The sequence below is a fragment of the Lissotriton helveticus genome, chromosome 3_2, assembly GCF_964261635.1.
Source record: "Lissotriton helveticus chromosome 3_2, aLisHel1.1, whole genome shotgun sequence".
Lineage (NCBI taxonomy): Eukaryota > Metazoa > Chordata > Amphibia > Caudata > Salamandridae > Lissotriton > Lissotriton helveticus.
The window spans coordinates 33,464,889-33,484,840 of NC_136062.1; the positions used below are offsets into that span (position 1 = coordinate 33,464,889).

Below are 19,952 nucleotides of genomic sequence, written 5' to 3' on the forward strand. Positions count from 1 at the left end.
TCATGCTCTACATTAACCAATGGTCTAATGAGCCTTATTTCTCTATCACACAGTGCCCGACTAGGTCACACAGTGAGTTTTTTTCTTCACTTTAATGCACGTTGAGACTTCTCACATTAGACAGTAGCCAACATATTTCAGGTATTTCACCTCATACACTACTCCTTTACATTCCAGCGTCATTGTCGTTCAATAGCCCAGTACTGACACTATCCCTTCGTCTTGTAGGTGTCCCTACTATTGTAGGTCCTGAAGAGACCCTTCATCCGCACACAGGATCGAAACGCCGTCGACTATTAGAAAAGTGAACCATTACACAACACTTGTTTATTGTTTGAAGTGTTGATTGCATTATGAATACTTGATAACGGTCGCTTTTGTGTTTTAAAGGATACCACGTAAATATTTCACAGAATACGTCACTTTTTGCTGTAGGTTCCTCATACTTTCACAGGGACACCATTCACCATTGTGATTTGCTTTCTATTTGTAAATGTTATTTTATTTTTGGGCTATAAAAACAGAAATTGTTTACCGCAGATGAGTATTTTGTGGCTCTCTCTCAGATATTTTTTGCTAACTCGTACCATTGCCATCGTGTAACTTGTTATTATTATCAATTAGTCACTTGTCCACAGGAGCCACTGTTTCTGAGTCTAACGCTTTTGTTTCAGGGGCCGATAAGCAGCAAAACTGGCCCCAATAACAAAACTGGCCCACACAGGTCAGAAACGTGACCCCACCCTTGTGGCCCACCCGGAAAACGCCTGGTGAATGCTACGGCCAGTCTGACCCCTTCCGAAACTGCCAAAACCACTGAATCGGCCTGGCTGCCCCATTGAGTTTCATTACACTCCTAGGTCAAGGGAAGCTCCATACTTAAGAAGAAACACATGCTTAGGGCTGGTCCTCATTACCATTGGGTTAAAGCTTATTTTAAAGCACTGACTATGTAAATGCATATTGTCTACAATAGAACATGTTCAATACTTTTGAAGATTTGGGCTGAGTAGCCAAAGGAAACAAAAAATCGATTATAGATGTTATTCACATTAATAAACTATAGTTCCTGTTATATTTTCTTTCTGATGTTGGCCTTCAATAACTATTGGATTATTATTGATTTGCAGGCTGACTTGCTTCTCATCTCTAGCAGTGAACCACATGGTCTCTGTTACATCGAAACAGCTGAGCTTGATGGGTGCGTATGTAATTTGAAAATACAAATATGTTAGTTTAATGACACGTTTACAGTGTGTTTATTACTTTATGCTTCACGGAGCACCATAATACACGACAGAGAACCAGGGTACACAGTTAAAGTGTAGAAGCTGCTGCAAAGGGAAAGGGTGGTCAATAGGTAGAGTCCACGAGAATGGTAGAGGGGGAGCCCTTGTCATTGCAAGACTTCGGCAGATAATTCACAAAATACAAGGACTTCACTTTTTCCCCATCTTTGGTTTTGTGTCTTTCTTTTTTAATTGATCACAATTCTGGAGGCCAAGCACTTTTTCTGAAACCACATAACTTCTTCCAAATTGAAACATGTACTCCTGGTCCTAACGTGAGTCAAATCCCCTCTATTAACACTCACATAATTGTCTGACGACAGCTGCGCTGTCAAGCCAGACCATGAAAACTAATCGTAGAGTTCAGCCATCATGAGCTTTTAGAATGCTCATATTTGCTCCCTACTAGAGCTAGCTACACAATGCACAAATACAGAACTAAATATTTTACAGTTAAAGGCAATAGCACATCAGGATACAACTGAAATTATACTGTACCATGGCCAATTCTTATTGTGACTTGCCATTTTTAATCTGATATCCCAAACTATAATAACTTGAGTACTATAGTGTCTTTTGTTGTTTATTCTGTGTGTTATGCAGTAATAGTTTATTAACATGGGGAGAGCTGATTTAATCCACACTTTTCCCTATTGCTTAATATAATGAAAAGTGGAATCAACAATCTTAAAACTGTGAATGTGTTGGAAATAACGTAAATCACTAAGCATCTGTGAATTTTGTCTCTAAACATTCAATTTTTCATTTCAAGCTTATTTCATAAAAAATGTTGACCTTCTTTAAGCCATTTCAATTGTTTGGTTAACTCCGAGAACTCACTTATACCTTTTGTTCTGCACCTTCCTCCTCCTTTTTAGGGTTGAGCCTGCAATAATATGCACTAATGCATGCGAATCGCTTGAAAGGCGCTACTGTTAACCAAATGAGCTTGGAACCCGCCCTGGTGCTTACAATTTATTGGCTTGCTTGGCACTCTTCTTCACAGCTTAGTGATCACTGCAGGCATAATATAATTTATGTTCCTTTGTATGGAGCAGGGACCAAGCACTGCTTGGTTAATTTTAATAATTACTCATCTGCTGCTCCCGACGTGTTTGAGGTACTATTTTTTTGTTCTTTTTATATTCCAGTGCCTTTCAAACAGAAGTCGTGACTGGCAAAAACGTGCCTAGCTGGACAAACAAAACTGCAAAGTTTTATTTTCTATAGTTAACTTTATTTTTTTTGTCAGTTCTTCTTTTCTCACTTTCCACTCATTTTGTTTTTGCTCTAGGGAGCTGTCCTCAAAAGATGACAGTTATCTTGTTCTATATATTGCATAGCGATAATGTGTCTTTCATATGTGTAATTTTCGAAATTATGCAGTGCAGTACACCCCAATCAAAGCCTCCTCACACCAATCCATGCAAGTCTACCCCACTTCCCCCCACACCAATCCACCACACTCAATTCAATCCACCCCAGAGAAATCCAGGCCACTCCACTCACCGTTATCCACTCCAGTCCACCACACTCCAATCTTCCCAACCAACCCCCTCTCCAATCTGCCCCACTCCAGTCCAAAACAATCTGCCTCACTCCAATTCAAAATAATCTGCCCCGCTCCAATCCAATACAATTTGCCCCACTCCAATCCAAAACAATCTGCCCCACCGAAGGAGGGCCCTTATCATCCCTCACCTCAGTACTTTTCACTGGCTCACTGTCCACAAAAGGTGGCAATTCAAGATATTAACCCATACATACAAAGCTCTTCACAACGTAGAACCAGTCTACATTCACCACAGGGTTAACTTCCACCACTGCCTCAAACATCTGCCCTTCGCCTCCCACTTTCTTGCCCACTCTACCCGTGTTTACCAAAGCCGGTAGCGGGGCTATGCCTTATGCTTCCTGGGATCCGAGACCTGGAAGAGACTCCCCCTCCACCTCTGAACCTCTCCCACCCTGCAGGATTTTAGAAATGTTTTCAAGACCAAGCTGTTCGACTGACCACCCACAGCAGCAGCAACTCCCCCCCCTCCCAGTGTCTGGATACCCTCATGGGTGAAAAGCAGTGCTATAAAAATCAGTTTTTGATTTGTCTCCAATCTGCACGACTCCAATACAAAACAATCTGCTCTACTCCAATCTGCCCCACTCCAATTCAAAACAATCTGCCCCACTCCAATCCAAAATAACCTAGTCCACTCCAATTCAAATAATCTGCCCTATTCCGATCTACAACAATCTGCCCCACTCCAATGAGACCCACCCCACTCCAGTCCATACCACCTCACTCCATTCTAATACGCCCTCCCAATCAAATGCACTCCACACCAATCCAATCCAGCCCAATCCAATCTACCCCGTCCCAAGCAACCTCTCCTCACTCCATTCTGCCGCACTCCAATCCAAAACATTCTGTCACACTCTGAACTAACCCACTCTAATCCAAAACAATCTGCCCCACTCAAGTCCAAATAATCTGCCCGGCTCCAAATTCCCCACCCCATTTCAGACTAATCTTCCCTAATCCAGTCCAAAAAAATCGGAGCCAATCCAATCCAAAACAATGTGCTCCACTGCATTCTGCTCCACTCCTATCCAAATCAGCCTGCCACACTCAAATCTGCCCCAATCGATAACAATCTGCCTCACTCCAATCCAAAGCAATCTCCCCCACTGAATCCTAAACAATCCGCCCCTCTGCAAACCAAAAAATCTGCCCACTCCATTCCAAAACAATCTGTGCCACTCCAATCCAAAACAATCTACCCCACTCCCTTGTAAACAATGTGCCCCAGTCCAATCTAAAACAATCTGCCACATTCCAATCTAAAATAATCTGTCACACTCTAATCCACTTCACCCAACTCCAATCCAATCCACCTAACTCCAGTCCATTCCACTTCACTCCAACCAATCCATCTCTGCCAATCCAAAACAATCTGCCTTCAGAACTAGCCCACTTCAATCCAAAACAATCTGCCCCAGTCCAATCTGCCCCGCTCCAATCAAAAACAAGCTGCCCCACTCCAGTCCAAAACAATCTGCCCCACTCCAATGTAAAATAATCTGCCCCACTTCAATTTAAAATAATCTGCCCCACTCCAATTCAGACCAAATTCCCCTAATCCAGTCCAAATCAATCTGCCCCAGTCCAGTCCAAAACGATCTGCTCAAACACAATCTGGCCCACTCCAGTCGAAGGCACTCTGGTCCACTCCAATCTAAAACAATCTGCTCTACCCTGAACCAAAATAATCATCTGCACTTCAATACAAAACAATCTGCCCCACTCCAATACAAAACAAGTTTCCCAACTCCAGTCTGCCCCACCCCAATACAAACAATCTCACCCACTCTAACCCAAAACAAACTGACCCACACCGATCTGCTCCACTCCATTCCAAAACAATCTGCCCCACTCCAATGCAAACAATCTGCCCTACTCCAATCTACCCTACTCAATCTGTAACACCCTGCCTCACTCCCATCCAATACAATCTGCCCCACTCCAATTCCAAAAAAATCTACCCCACACAAATCTAAAACAATATACCCTACCCCACTCCAATCATGCTCTTTCCAATCTGCCCCACTCTAATTCAATCGACCTAACTCCCATCCAATCCACTTCACTCCAACCAATCCACCTCACTCCAATCCAGTCCACCTCACTCCAATCCAGTCCACCCTACACTATTCCAATACATCTCAATCCAATCTACCCCGCTCCAATCCAATACATATCTCTTCACTCCAATCTGCCCCAATCCAATTCGCCTCACTCCCATCTTCACCACTACAATCCAAAACAATCTGCCCCACTCTAATCCAGACCAATCTGCCGTACTCCAAATCAGACCAATCTGCTCTACTGTAGTCCAAAACTATCTGGCCTACTCAAATCTGACCCTCTCCGGTGAAAAACTATCTGGCCCACTCCAAACCAAAGCAATCTGCCCCATTCCACTCTAAATCAATCTGCCCTACTCCAATCCAGCAATTCAAAATAATCTGCTCCACTTCATTCCAAAACAATCTGCACGACTCCAATACAAAACAATCTACCCCATTCCAACCAGTCCCACTTCAATCCAAAGCAATCTGCCCCACTCCAGTCCAAATAATATGTGCCACTCCAATCTAAAATAATCTGCACGACTCCAATACAAAACAATTGGCCCCACTCCAACCCAAAACAATATGCCCCACTCCAATACAAAAAAGTCTGCACCACTATAATCCAACCCATCCAAACCAAAACAATATGCCCCACTTCAATCCAAAGGAATCTGCCCCACTCCAATCCAAAACAATCTGCACTACTAATTCAATGCGCCCCACTCCAATTCAACGTGCCTCACTCCAATTCAATACACCCCACTCCAGTCCAATGTGACCCACTTCAGTTCAATTTGCTCCACTTCAATTCAATGCGGCCCACTCCAATCCAATCCATCTCACCCTGATCCAGTCCATCCCAATTCAGCCCACTCCATCCCAATTCAACCTATTCTAATCCATCCCACTTAAATCTATCCTACACCAATCCAGTCCACCCCAATCTAGCCCCGCCCAATGTACCCCACTCCAATCCACATCACCCCACCCAATTCAATCCACCCCACTCCAGTCCAACCCACCTCACTCTAGTTCAACCTACCCTACTCCAATCCAATCCACTCCAAATCACACTACTCAATCCAAACCACCCCACCCAATTCCAATCCAACCCAACCCACCCCACTCCATGCCAACCTACTCCACTCCATTCCAAACCAATCCACGCACTCCAGTCAATTCTTCCTCATTCCAATGCATTCCACGCATTCCAATCCACCCCAACGCACTCCAATCACCCCACTCCAATCCACTCCAGCCCACCCCAATCCAATCCACCACAACCCAGTCCACCCACCCCACTCCAATACATCCAACTCTAATCTATTTTATTCCTCCCCACTTCAATTCAGTCCTTACCAATTCACCCACCCAAATCTATTGCACCCCATTCCTGTCCACCCCACTTCAATATTTTCCCCTGCAACCCAATCCACCCACTCCATTACAATCTACCCCACTCCAATCTTGTCCTTCTTAATCCACCTCAGTCCAATCCATTCCAGTCCACCTTAATCCACCTCACTCCAATCATACCCAATTCAACCCAACCCAACTCACTCCAATCCAACCCACTCCAGTTCAGTCCAAACCATTACAGTCCACTCCACTCAAATCCAGTCCAATCTACCCACCCCTATCCACCCCAGTTCGCCCCAACCCAATCCGCCCCACTCCTATCCAGTCCACCCCACACAATCCAATCTACCCCAGTCAATGGACTTCAGTCCATCTCACTCTAGTCCACCGCATCCGATCCACCCCATGAATCCGATTTACCCCACTCAATTGAATTCAACCCACTCCAATCCACCCCACTTTAATCCACCCTACCTCATTGCAGTCCACCCCATTCTTGTCTACCCCCTCCTGCCCACCCATCTTGCCCACCCCACTCTCAGCCACTCCACTCTCATCCACTCACCCTATTCCACCACACTCCAAACCACCACACTCTAATCCACCCCACCACAATTCAATCCAGCCAACCCCATTCTACCTCACCACCGTACCCCCCTCACCCCTCCAGTCTACCCCTCTCTAGTCCAATCCACCTCACTCAACTCCAGTCTAACCCACCCCACTCCAGTTCAATTCACCCCATTCCAGTCCAACCCACCCTACTCAAATCCAACCCACCACACTCCAGTCCAAACCACCCCTCTCCATTCCATTCCATTCCAATCCAACCCACCCCATCCCAATCCAACCTACCCCACCACCACCCCCACTCCAATCCAATCCACCCACTCAAATGCATTCCATCCCATTCCACTCCATCCCAATCCAATCCACCCCCAACTCAGTCCACCCACCCCACTCCAATCCATTTGACTCTAATCTAATCCATTTTAAAACATCTCATTCCAATCCACTTCAGTACACCTTAATACACCCCACTCCAATCCAGTCAAATCCAACCACTCAAATCCACCCCACCCCACCTTACCCCACTTCAATCCAATCCAACCCTACCCACTCCAGTCCAATCAAACCCACTCCACTTCAGTCCTACCCACTCCTGGCCAATGCAACCCACTCCGGTCCAGTCAAACCCATTTCAATGCAATCCACTCACATCCAGTCCAATCCACCCCATTCCAATAGACCCTACTCCAATCCATACCACCCCCACTTTAATCTGCCCCACTTTAATCCACCCCACTCCAATCCACACCACCCCAATCTAATCCACTCCACCTGAATCCACCACCCCAATCTAATCCACTCCACCTGAATCCACCCTGCACCAATCCAATACACCCAAACTCAGTCCACCCCACTCAAGCCAATCTACCCCACTCAATGCCCTCCAGTCCACCCCAATCCAATCGAATCCACCCCACTCAATCCAATTAACCCCACTCCAAGTCACCCCCACTCTAATCCACTCCACCACAATGCAATCTACCCCACTCTCATATACCCATTCTCATCTACCCCATTCATCCCATTCTCATCTGCCACACTGCCCAATCCTACTCTAAAATACCCCACCCAACGCTAATCTACCCCTCTTTAAACCACCCATCCCCAATCTAACCCACCCATCCCCAATCCAATCCACCCATCCCCAATCCAATCCTAATCTACCCCTCTTTAAACCACCCATCCCCAATCTAACCCACCCATCCCCAATCCAATCCACCCATCCCCAATCCAATCCACCCATCCCCAATCTAATCAACCTCACCCTACTCCAGTCCACCCCACCCACTCCAGTCCACCCCACTTCAGTTCAACCCAACAGATCCCATCCAATACAATCCACACCACTCCAAACCAATCCACCCCAATTTACTCCAAACCACTTTACTTAGTCCAATCTACCCACACAACCCACTCCAATCCATAACACTCCAATCCAGTTCACCTTAATACACCCCATTTCAGTCCATTTCAGTCCACCTTAATCTATCCCACCCCACTCCAATTAAAGTCACCCGACAACAATCCAATGCACTCTACTCCAGTCCTCTCCACTCCAGTTCAAAGCCCTACAATCCACCCCACATAAATCCAGTCCACTCAAACCCAGTCTGCTCCTCTCCAGTTTAATCCACCCCACTTCAACCCACTCCAAAAAATCCACACCACTCCAATCCACCCCTCACCTATCCTTTCCTTCTCAGTCCAAATTACCTCAATCCAGTCCACTCCACTCCACTCAATCCAGTCCCTTCCACTCCATTCCACCCAACTCACTCCTCCCCACTCCACTCCACCCCAGACCAACCCATCCCACCTAATCTACCCCACTCAAACCAGTTCACCCCACTTCAGTCCACCCCACCTAAATACAATCAACCCCACTCCAATCCACCCCACCTCACCCCAACCTCCAGCACCCCACCCATCCTCCAGCACCCCACCCCAATGCAATCAATACCACCCCACTCCAATGCAAACCACCCCATTCTAGTCCACTCACACTCCATTTCAGTACACTCCATCTTATTTCAATCCACCCAACTCCAATCCAGTCACCCTACTGTAATCCACCCTACCTGACCCCACTCCAGTCTAATTTGATCCACCCCATTCCACTCCACCTCACTCCAAATCACCCCACTCCAAACCACCCGCTCCAATCCAATCTCACCCCACCACACCCCAATCCAACCCACCCCACTCCACACCTCTATAATCCACTCCATTTCAATGCACCTTACTACATTTCAGTCCACCCCACCTCATTTCAAATCAACCCCACCTCATTTCAATCCACCCCACTCCAATCTGATCAACCCCACTGCAATCCACCCCACTTCAATTCACCCTACTGCAATCCACCCCACTTCAATCCACCCCATTCAAACCCACTCCACTTAATCCATCCCAATCCATCCAAACCCACTCCATTTCACCCAACTTTACTCCAATCCACCCCACTATACCTCCACCCACCCCAGTTAAGTCCAAACCAACCCAACCCAACCCGCCCCACACCAATACACCCAGCCCACCACACTTAACTCCAATCCAATCCACCCCACTCCAATCCAAACCACCCCACCCCAAAACACTCTACCCTACCCCACTCCAATCCAATCCACCCCACTCCAGTCAAATCTAATCCACCCCATTCCACTCCAAATAACCCCACTTCAATCCAACCCACCCCACCTCACCCAATCCAATCCACCACACCCTAGACCTATCACTTCAATCCTATGCACCCACCTCAATCCACCTCACCCCATTTCGTTCCACCTCACTCCAATCCACACCACTCCCCTCAATCCACCCACTCTACCGCAGTCAGGTCCACGCCACTCTACTCCAGTCCAATCCACCCCACTACCTCAATCCACTTAAACCCACTCCACCCTATTCCACGCCACTCCACTCTACATCACTGTATTCTACGACGCTCTCTGCCACTGAACCATTTAACTCTACTCTCCTCTACTCAAATCTATGACACTCTACTCCCCCATCTCCACACTGCGACACTACTTCAAAAAATACACTCTGACACTCTACTCCCCCACTCCATGATACTCCACACCACTAGCTTTTAGCCATGCTGAACAGCAGCTACACTGGTTTACCACATCACAAAAACACATTGCCAATACCTCTTGTATAGGCGAGACATATTGGCTTTGAAGTTTGCTCAGCTTTCCAGATTTCATTATTTTACTTGTTTCTCTGGATTTAATGTTACTTTCTTTGTTTCTTGATTTTACTTCCTAGCTTCATTTTCTTTTTCATCCTGTTTTTTTCTCCTTTCTAGGTTTTGCAATCTATTGTATTTAATATAAATCTTAAAACGGGCTTACATCCCGCCTTTCATTTTCATTCGTTCATGTGCTTGCCACTTACTTGTCCACCATTTGGTTGTGGCATACCATTTCCTGTTGTTCTCAGTGTCTTTTTATCAGTTTCTTGAGGCTGAAGTACTACTTTCTGCTTGCTTGAAATTCTTTGCTATTTTAGGGCATAACAAGGATGTCATATGCCCTAAATACACTCTGTTTCACTGCATCCTAGGACTCTCATTCATTTCAATAGATTTGCAATTACCAAACCATTTGCCCAACAAATAAACATTATTTTATTTTCAATTACTGTAAGGCGTTTATAACATCTATCCTCATGTCAAGACTTCTACAATGACTACATCTTGTGACTTTTAGAACTTGGAGTTTTGACGTTATGTGAATTTTGGAAAATGAGTTTACAGCTTTTTCTCCTTTTGAAATGCACTTTGTACGAGCAGCATCCATCAGCAAGGACTTTTTCTACTTGCTTCCCCATTGTCTTTGCTTTCTTATTGTTGGTGCTTGTGCCTATCTCACCCTAACCTCTCCATGGTCCCCGCTCTCTCTCCTTCCAAGATGGAACTCTTTTAGCAAATTTGCTTTCAGCAGCGGCAGGATCTTGCTGCAAGTGCCAAGGAAGGCGGATTTACACAAACCACACCTCTTTCAAACTGTTTACTGTTTACCCACTCCACCTGAGCTGTTACACAGCGCTAAAAACCAAGAGATACCAGTGTAAAACTCCAGAAACAGTCTGTTGTCTAAAAACACAATTTACAGCATGCAAGAAGTAGTTGATTTTACCACGTTTTCTGTGGTTTGACTTATGAGGGTAATTTTTAGTTTTTGAAATATTTTTATTTCGGAGACTTTAACAATCACATTATTGTAAAAGCTGGCATCATGTACTGAAAAAATGCATCTTAATAAAAGAGAATATCAGTTTGTCTTATAGCCCGAAACCATATTCTTAACAACTCTAAATAATAAATAACATTAATAAGTATTGCACATTTCTACATTGGCCTGACTTCTCCAGGATTAAAGCATTTTTCTATTGTTTTATTTTGTTTTATCTCCAATACAATCCACCCCTCCTTATTTGAGAAACTCCCACACTAGCTTATACTTAGAATTAGAACCGGACCTTAAAGTTCCCAAATTCTGCATATTTTGATCCACCATTGCTGGAACATCAGAGTAATTTCGGTCCACCAGTTCTGCAATATTAAAGATTTGGCGACTAATACTATAATGAATAATCATTTCTGCTGTAGGAGACTAATGTTTGTATCAGGGGAATATCCCAGTGCAGCAGTTTGAGCATCTGAACACGCAAAAGAAACCAACAGTGGCGGACCACACCTGTTTGCACCTCAAATCGGCAAGTAGAATTTAATGTCCTGTGCATACACTTCCGGCACTTGCTGCCGTTTAGTGCCACTGGGAACCAGAGAACCATAAAATCTTCAAAGGGAAGGTGCACCAGGAAAAGAAGAGTCAGGTTCCCAAGATTTTAGTTCATCATCTTCCTTTATTCATCCAAAGATCATTTTTTGCACGAGAAAAGCATTTCTTTTTTATGAAAAAACTAACACGTTTCATTTCTTGGTGCCGCGGATCTCATTATATAGTGTAGTGTGTTCACCTTACTCGTATATGTCAATCGTCATGTTAAGTTTTATCATTCGTCTTGTCCATAGAGAATGTGCGGAGCCCAAATAATGCTCAAGACTCGAGGTCAGTAGTGAATTTGAAGTGTCCTGCTGTCTGTGTTTTGTCGTTTTATCTCCAATCCCCCCCTCCTTATTCGAGAAACTCCCACACTACCTTATACTTAGAATAAGAACCTGACCTTAAAGCATATCTTTTTTCCAGTTCCCAAATTCTCCGTATTTTGATCCACCATTACTGGAGCGTCAGAGTAATTTTGGTCCGGCAGTTCTGCAATATTAAAGATCTGGCGACTAATTCTATAATATATGGGGAATATCCCAGAGCAGCAGTCTGTACATCTATGGTTGCCCCCTATTCTGAATTATGAAAACAAAACAGTACATCCCAATATCATCCCAAAATTCTTATTTTTGGGACGCCCCGAATAATGTGGATCCAATTACCACCACCTCCTGCTAAGCACCGAAGGCTTATATCAGGTATCTGAGCGCATATTTTATGCGAAAACACTGGAGTTCTATATATTAGCCATTTGGCATAAAATTGAATTATTCTAAAATTAGCCCCTTTCTATGAACTAACATTTAACTTATTTAACTTATTTCAGCCACTGCTGAGAGCTGGAGATTCTCTTAAATCTGCCACCTATCCCGAGCCTTCTGACAGGTTTCATTAATAGTATTGTGCCTGAGGGTTGATATTCAGTAGCAGTAGATCTGCATTTACTTAATTCTATCAATTCCGCAGGAAGATCCAACCTTGATACAAGCCTGATTTGATCTATGTCTTTTAATAAATGTCTGATCTGTATATGAGGGTTACATCAAAAAGGAGCAGCCCTAATACCGAACCTGGGCTCAATAAATATTATAATACAGTGGTTCAAGTAAAAGTTACAGAAATGCAACGATAAAGTATCAAAGTTTTACATAAATAAAAGAGAATCAAATTAAAAGCCAGTATACATAAACAACCACAAAAATCATGAGAAGGTACCCAACATAATAGATCAAAAAAAGAATTATTAATGCAAAAACATATTTTTAATAAAAAAACAGTTATACAACAATATAAATATGCAGTACACCAAAGGTGCTCACACAGTTACAAAATAAACATCAGTAACGATACAATTTTCAGTGTAATCCGAGAAACAAGGGCAGAGTAAAGAAATACAACAAAACCGGTCCAACAGATAACAGGAGCAGAAATTGCAATAAATGCTTCCTATATGCAAAGGATAAGCGTTGACAGCATTTTGACCTATTCAATTTATATGGTCATCATAAGGACATGCAAAAAAATATTTTGAGCAATCAATCTATGTAGTTTGTATGGTCTGAATCAGACGTACTGAGATGTAATCAAACCAAGGATCCCGCATGAAGAATTCTGCAAAACCAGGAATACAGTCAAGAAACTTAGAGAGCACATGTACAATTCGCAGTGCCCACATAGATACCGGTGTAAGTTTAAAGCTGGCCCATTTGAGATTCAAAGCACATGAAGCATGAACGCGGACCGCATTGACGGGGAGTGGTGCAAATGATCGATTGATTCATTGGGCAGTCTACATGCTTTATGTATTGTGTCAGGGCGGGCAGAGGTTGCAGAGATTTCCTACTCCGAGCTCCGGTTGGAATGCGGAGTTCAGGCAAAAACTCTGCCCTCCATCCACGGAGTGGAGTTTGCCACCCGCCAAGGCACCAACCAATCCAATTAAACTGGGCTTCTGCTGCCTTCCATCTGTGTGCATGCGTAGGTCCACACAATCCTCATCAGGACTACATTTCTCATGGCGCCGTCTTTGTGTGCCTGGGAAAATGAAAATGAACTTCTTTTCCTGTTTCCTGATCAGCGAGCACTCGATCAACCCAGTGCCAGCGCTCTATTGGGGGCAATAATCCCACCGTTTCCACTGTACTACAGCGGGTGATGGCGGATGAGGCAAGGTGTGCCTCAGGGCCTAGCAGCCTCATCTTTACCACCAGGGTCAACTCGCACATAAATTATATAATCAGTCACAATGAAAGATGGGGAGAGCGGTGTGCTTGCAGCAAGCACCCATGTGAGGTTGTATGCATAGTGCATGCACCCCGGCATCAATGCGAGTGGGGAGTCTGTGAAGTCCAGGGCAAAGATGAAGGTCACCGGTGCTAGCTGGGAGATCAGGGGATCACAGGAGGGAAAAAGGAGCAGCTGACAAGGGAGGCAGTGAAAGGACCGGTACCTGGCTTACCAGAAGACCGTTGCCAAGGATGGCTCCTGTCTCTTAGGGCTAGATGTAGGTAATCCAGAAAAAACGATTCTTTAATTGCAAATTTTACCGATTCGTTATTAAGGACTCGGTATTTCTGATGTACATAATGAATAGGTAAAAATTACCAAATCGGTATAAATCGCTAAAAAATTGCGATTCGGAATGGATACTTAAAAAAAAATACTGAATCCCCACTACTGAATCGTTAATACCGAATCCCCAATACCGAACCGGTAAATACCGATTCGGTAATTAAAAAAGTAGGTAATTGTGGAATCAGCCAATCCTGCGCATCTCCATTACCTCCCAAACAGGACGTTGCCACACCCAAGCAGCTGCACTGAACCTGGAGCTGACTGTGAGGCATGGATCAGAGCAGAGAAGCCAGGAGCAACACAGCTTTATTTTGCAACCAAAACCAAGCAAAATGGAAAACCAGGAGAGGGAGAAGGAGGGAGGTGAAAGGAAAAGAAAACAGAAATTCAGCGAGAGGGAGCTGGAGGTCCTCATTGAAGATGTCCCCAAGGACCATGACAGGTTGTTTGGAAAGCAGGCCCTGCATGTGCCAGAGTCTCAAAAAAGGCAGATCTGTCTTGCAATGCAGAACAAAATCAATGCCATCGGAGTCCCCCAGCGCTCCATTGAGGATCTTAAAAAAAGATGGTACAATTTGAGGAAGACTGCTAAGGCAAGGATGGCAGAGAGGCAGAAGCAGGCCAGCAAAACTGGTGGAGGGAGGAACACAGCACCTGCTCCAACTGCTCTGGATCTCCTTGTTGAGTCCACCCTCCAGCCGGAGAGTGTGAGTGGGGTTGGCCACGCAGATAACTCAGCCAGAGCTGCCAACAAACAAGGTAAGATGCATTCACAGCATGCTGTGCACCCCCTCCCTACACCCAATCCCCAGAGAGGCATAGGGACTCCCACTCCAGTACATGTTTTACTCATAACCTGCAATGCATTATGGGAGATGTCAGAGGTAACACATGTAAGAACAGTCAATCCAGCAAACCCAAAGGCATTTGACACCAATTAGTAATTAGCAAGCAGAGGACATTCCGTGTGATTGGCAGGCATTACATTTATTACAATGCAAATGCTGCCAGATAAGTGAGCATATCTACATTCTGTCTTCACAGGCGAGCCATCTCGCAGTGCAGCAGAGGGGAGCAGAGGAAAGGCACCCAGGTCAGAGAGGAGACAAGAGGAGGAGGACCAGTCGCCTGCAGGGCACACCAACCACCCCACCACCCCACCACCACCACCACTGCCATCAATGCCACCACCACCACCATCACCATCACCACAGCTACCATCAACGTCACCACCACCACCACCATCACAACCGCCACAATCAACGCCACCAACAGGCAGGAGGCATGCAGTGGCCACCCTCCAGCAGATGGAGGTGTCCGAGGAGGACAGCACAGGGGGACAACAGTGGCTGAGGATGCCACCAGGGCAGGATCACAGTCCCCAACAGAGCGCGCTCACACATCTTCCAGACGCTGCAGGGCAAGGGCAGCCAGTCCTCACTTCCAGGACGAAGATGACAGTGTGTATGCTGGGCTTGAAGGTAACATGCTGAAGGTCCATCGCCTGCAAGGGAGAGCAATCAGGTCAGAGCAGCTGGAGATGGCACACATGAATGCCCACATGCACTGCATAGAGAAGGGCATCAGTGCCATGAACACCACCATGGCTGAGGGCATGAGTGACGTGGCCGAGGCTGTGAGGCTGCTCTGCGGCAAGTTAGTCGAGGACCGTCTGTCTAGGCGCAGGGAGAGGCAGAAACTGGATAATTACACCAAGGCAGTGAACCGCCTGTCCACTGAAACCTCTCTCATGTGCAGACACTCTGTGGCCATGCAGGAGGAGATGGCAAACTGCAGTCGTGATGTGGCTAGGGGGCTGGTCACAGTGACCACTGCACTTGAAGTGCTCCAAACAGACAAGGTGGCCACTATAGCGGATGGGGGTGAAAGTGAGGAGGCTACTAGCCGTAGTAGCATCACTCCCTCTCCCACAGAGACCAGGAGGCACAGCAAATGCGACACCGCTGGCCCTGGACAGACTGGCAGTGCGGACAGTGGGGCAAAGGAACGTGGCAGTGCAGCGAGTGGGTGCAAGAAGTAGAGCCAGCCATGATATAGTTGTACTGAAATGGGTGATGTAACCCATGTTTGTATGGACACTGCTTTTGATCTTGGTGGTGTGCTCTGATCATTAAACACCATTACTCAAATACAGTAATTGGCTATGTCTCCTTACTCACTCAGAAATAGTTGCGTGTTATCTCAGCCCGTCTGTGTCTCCCATCTGGTGTTGCTGCCACACCTGCTGCTGCTCTGGCTCTGGACAGTCCTCACCCTCGTCCTTAGAGTCAGTTAGTTCCATTGCTGTTCCTTTCTTTGTGGCAAGGTTATGCAGCATTGCACATGTTGCTATTATTTTGCAACAGACGATGGGGCGGTACTGACGTGCGCCTCCACTTTTGTGGAGGCAATGGAACCTGCTTTTTAGTAGTCCAAAGGTGCGCTCCGCAATGTTGCGTGTGCTTTTATTTGCCACATTGTATCTCCTCTCACTTGGGGTGGATGGGTTGAGGTATGGAGTTAGGATAAATGACCGCACGGCATATGCGCTGTCACCTAAATGGGAAAGAAAGTGCCAATAATTTGAGTCACCAATACATTCATCCAGGTATACATCAGGGTGTGTCACATTGATTTACCTAGCAGGTATCCTTCTCCGAATTCACCAGCAGCCAGACTGGTGTAGATCCCACTGTTCCTCAATATGTAGGAGCCATGGGTATTCCCTGGAAATTTGGCCACCATGTCAGTAAAGATGTAGTCTGCATCACATATCACTTGCACGTTGATGGAATGAGTGGATTTGCGGTTGCGGTATATGTATTCTGTAGCTGCAGGTGGGCAGGTTGGTATGTTGGTCCCATCAATGCACCCTATAACATGTGGGAACTGAGCCTTTTGGTAGAAATCCAGCTTTGTCTTCTGCAATTCTGCCTGTGTGCTGGGGAAGCTTATGTAGTGATGCATTCTCTGCATCATGGCATACAAAAAGGAGTTGAATAAACGGGACAAGCAACTCTGTGACAGACCACCTGCCGCAGCTATCACACCCTGGTAACTTCCTGATGCGAGTAGGTGCAGGCTACAGAACACCTGCACATGTGTTGGTATGGCGTACGCCCTTGATGTCTGATGCTCCAGGCATGGGTGCAGGTCCCGTATCATGTCTAGGATGGTTTGTGGGTGTAGCCTGTACCTCTCATGTATTGTTGCCTCAGTCATTTGTAACAGTGTGACACGCAGTCTGTACACACGCTCTTCCTGTCTCCAGACCCTCAGTCCTGCTGCTCGCAAACGTAGCTGCCTTGCTATGACGTAGAGGGCCGCCATTGTGTTCACACTGTTGCATTTTGGGGCTGTTTTTATGCACTGCTCCTGATTACCACCTGCTCTGGGTCAGTGGTAATTACCGATTCTTAAATACCGATTTTTGACAAATTCAGTATTACCGATTTTATGTACATCGCATTAGCGATTTGTTACCGATTTGGTATGTTGGTGTTTCGGTGTCGGCCGATCGGTAAATAAGGAATCGGTAACTGCTTTCCCTGAAATTTTACCGATTCAATATTACCGATGGCATTCGGTAATACCTACATTGCACATGGCTAAATACCGGTTGGTAACCCTGAAATTTACCAAATTTTGGCGTTAACGACCGGTTTTAAGCCACCTACATCTGGCCCTTAGTCTTCAGAGCTGTGGCAGAGCAGGTAAAAGAAACCTTATTCTATTTCAAATACGGTTGCAATAGTGAAGTATGACTATGAATGAACCAACAGCAGCAGGAGAGCACCACCAGCCGGCACGCTTGTAAACATTGCCATCTAGTGACCAAAGGTACCATATAAAACATGAATTTTGTTTTTGTGCCAGTATATATTCTATTTAATTATACTCCGCACGCTCACGCAACTCTGCTGAATCGTGCGGAGCTTTCCGAGTGCCACGAGCTCCGCCCACCCTTTGAGTATTTTGAATCTTTAGTGGGCCGGTTTTAAAGTTGCACCAGTATCTATGTGGGCACTGTGAATTGTATGCGTGCTGTTTAATTTTCTTGGCTGGATTCCCGGTATAGTAGAATTATTCATGCAGGGTCCTTGGTTTGATTACGTCAGAGTACGTCTGATTCAGAACATACAAACTACATCGATTGGTTGCTTCAAAAAGTATTTAGTCTGTTCTGATGATGACCTTATAAACTGAATAGGGCGAAAGGCAGTCGACGCTTGTCCTTTGCACATATTAAAAGGGAAGCATTTATTGCAATTTCTGTTCCTGTTATCTGTTGGACCTGTATTGTTGTATTCCTTTCCTCTGCAATTGTTTGCCTGTTTACACTGTAAATTGTGTCTTTAGTGATATTTATTTTGTAAGCAGGTCAGCAGTGACACAGAGCGGGATCAGTCAATTAGGAGCATCATGCGGCAAAGCTGCAAAAGGAGCTGCCAATCAGGGAACAGCGGGCCCTCGTGTATTTGCGCAAATGTCCTGATGTAGTCAGAGGCTGAGGGAGGTGCAAGTAATGGGCTCATGATATCTTTGTTGCTTAATTATTTCATTATTATTGTTCATCACTGTTGCACCTACTGCTGCATATTGTTCTCACAATGGCAGCCTACACAGATTTTGATGGACCATTTACGTGTGGTTCTACCTGGAAAATACCAGATTTTGCAGCACTTCTACTGTTTTGGTACTCTATGGCGTTGAAGCAGTAGGAGTGTAGCCTCTATCTCGAAACACTTTTCAGTGAACAAAGCTCTTGCTATGACCCACTCTGGCCATGGTAAACCACACATGAACATGTGACTATGCATAAGGTCCCTGGACCTTTAGGACAAGCTGCTGTATCAGGATTATGGCACAAAAATCACTGTTTATACAAATGTTCAGAATTAATATCCTCTCATAAAGTGATGTACTCCACACGTAGTTCTTATTGTGCATTGTGGTGGTCTGAAAATTATACCTATACGTGTTTGTAAGAAATTGGGTTACTGGTTGATAGGATTGAAACCCTACTCAAGCAGTAACCACAACCCATATCAGGGTGAAGTCACAAGCAAACCCCAAATTAACCTGTGCTCAACTCTCTGGTAGCCTGGCGTAGAGCAGTCAGGCTTAACTAAGATGCACAGTATAAAATATTTGTTCAACACTTCAAACTGTAATACAATGAAAACACCACACAAAAAGGATCCCGCATGAAATGAGAACAAATAGAGTGACTTTTAAGAAAAGAAACAAGACTAAATCAACAAAAATCTAATCAGTAGATTTGGAGATAAGCAATTTAAAAAGATTTAGGTGAGAATAGCTCAAAAAAAGCCCAAAGCGCCACTCGTGGCTATCTGGTATTGAGAGAATGGGAGACAGTCACAAGTTCAAGCCGACTGCAATGGAGCATGGGTCGGATGCATGGATCAAGTTAGTCCTGCTGAAAAGTTACCTCTCAGTCCAGTGCAAAGAGTCCCGTTCGCGGTGGAGGGGGGTGTGTGGAGCAGAGAAGCGCTGCAGATAGGCATCACTATATAGTGTAAAGAGGTTTTTTTGTCGCTGCTCATGAGCTGTTGACAAGGTAGTGCAAAGAGTCAGATTGATGGAACTTCGCATTAGCGGGCTGCGCAAGTGACAAGGTTTTTGGCACCCACTGGCCCATTTGTGGTTGCGAAGAGCCCAAAATTTCAATTCAGCCTCTCTGAGGCTTCATTAAGTATTAGGACCTGAGGGG

The 19,952-nt window shown here is 45.4% G+C and overlaps 1 protein-coding gene across 6 annotated transcripts in view; it reads left to right on the plus strand.

Moving 5' to 3' along the window:
* The window catches only part of ATP8B4 (ATPase phospholipid transporting 8B4 (putative)), a 4,589,528-nt gene that overhangs the window by 1,121,459 nt on the left and 3,448,117 nt on the right, over window positions 1-19,952 (plus strand). For all 6 annotated transcript variants that reach the window (XR_013609828.1, XR_013609825.1, XR_013609826.1 and 3 more), the window contains one exon: window positions 1,131-1,201. Coding sequence is in view for 2 of the 6 variants with exons in the window: in XM_078684774.1 (XP_078540900.1) it covers window positions 1,131-1,201 (71 nt within the window). In the remaining 4 variants the exon portion in view is untranslated. The remainder of the gene's footprint in view (window positions 1-1,130; window positions 1,202-19,952) is intronic.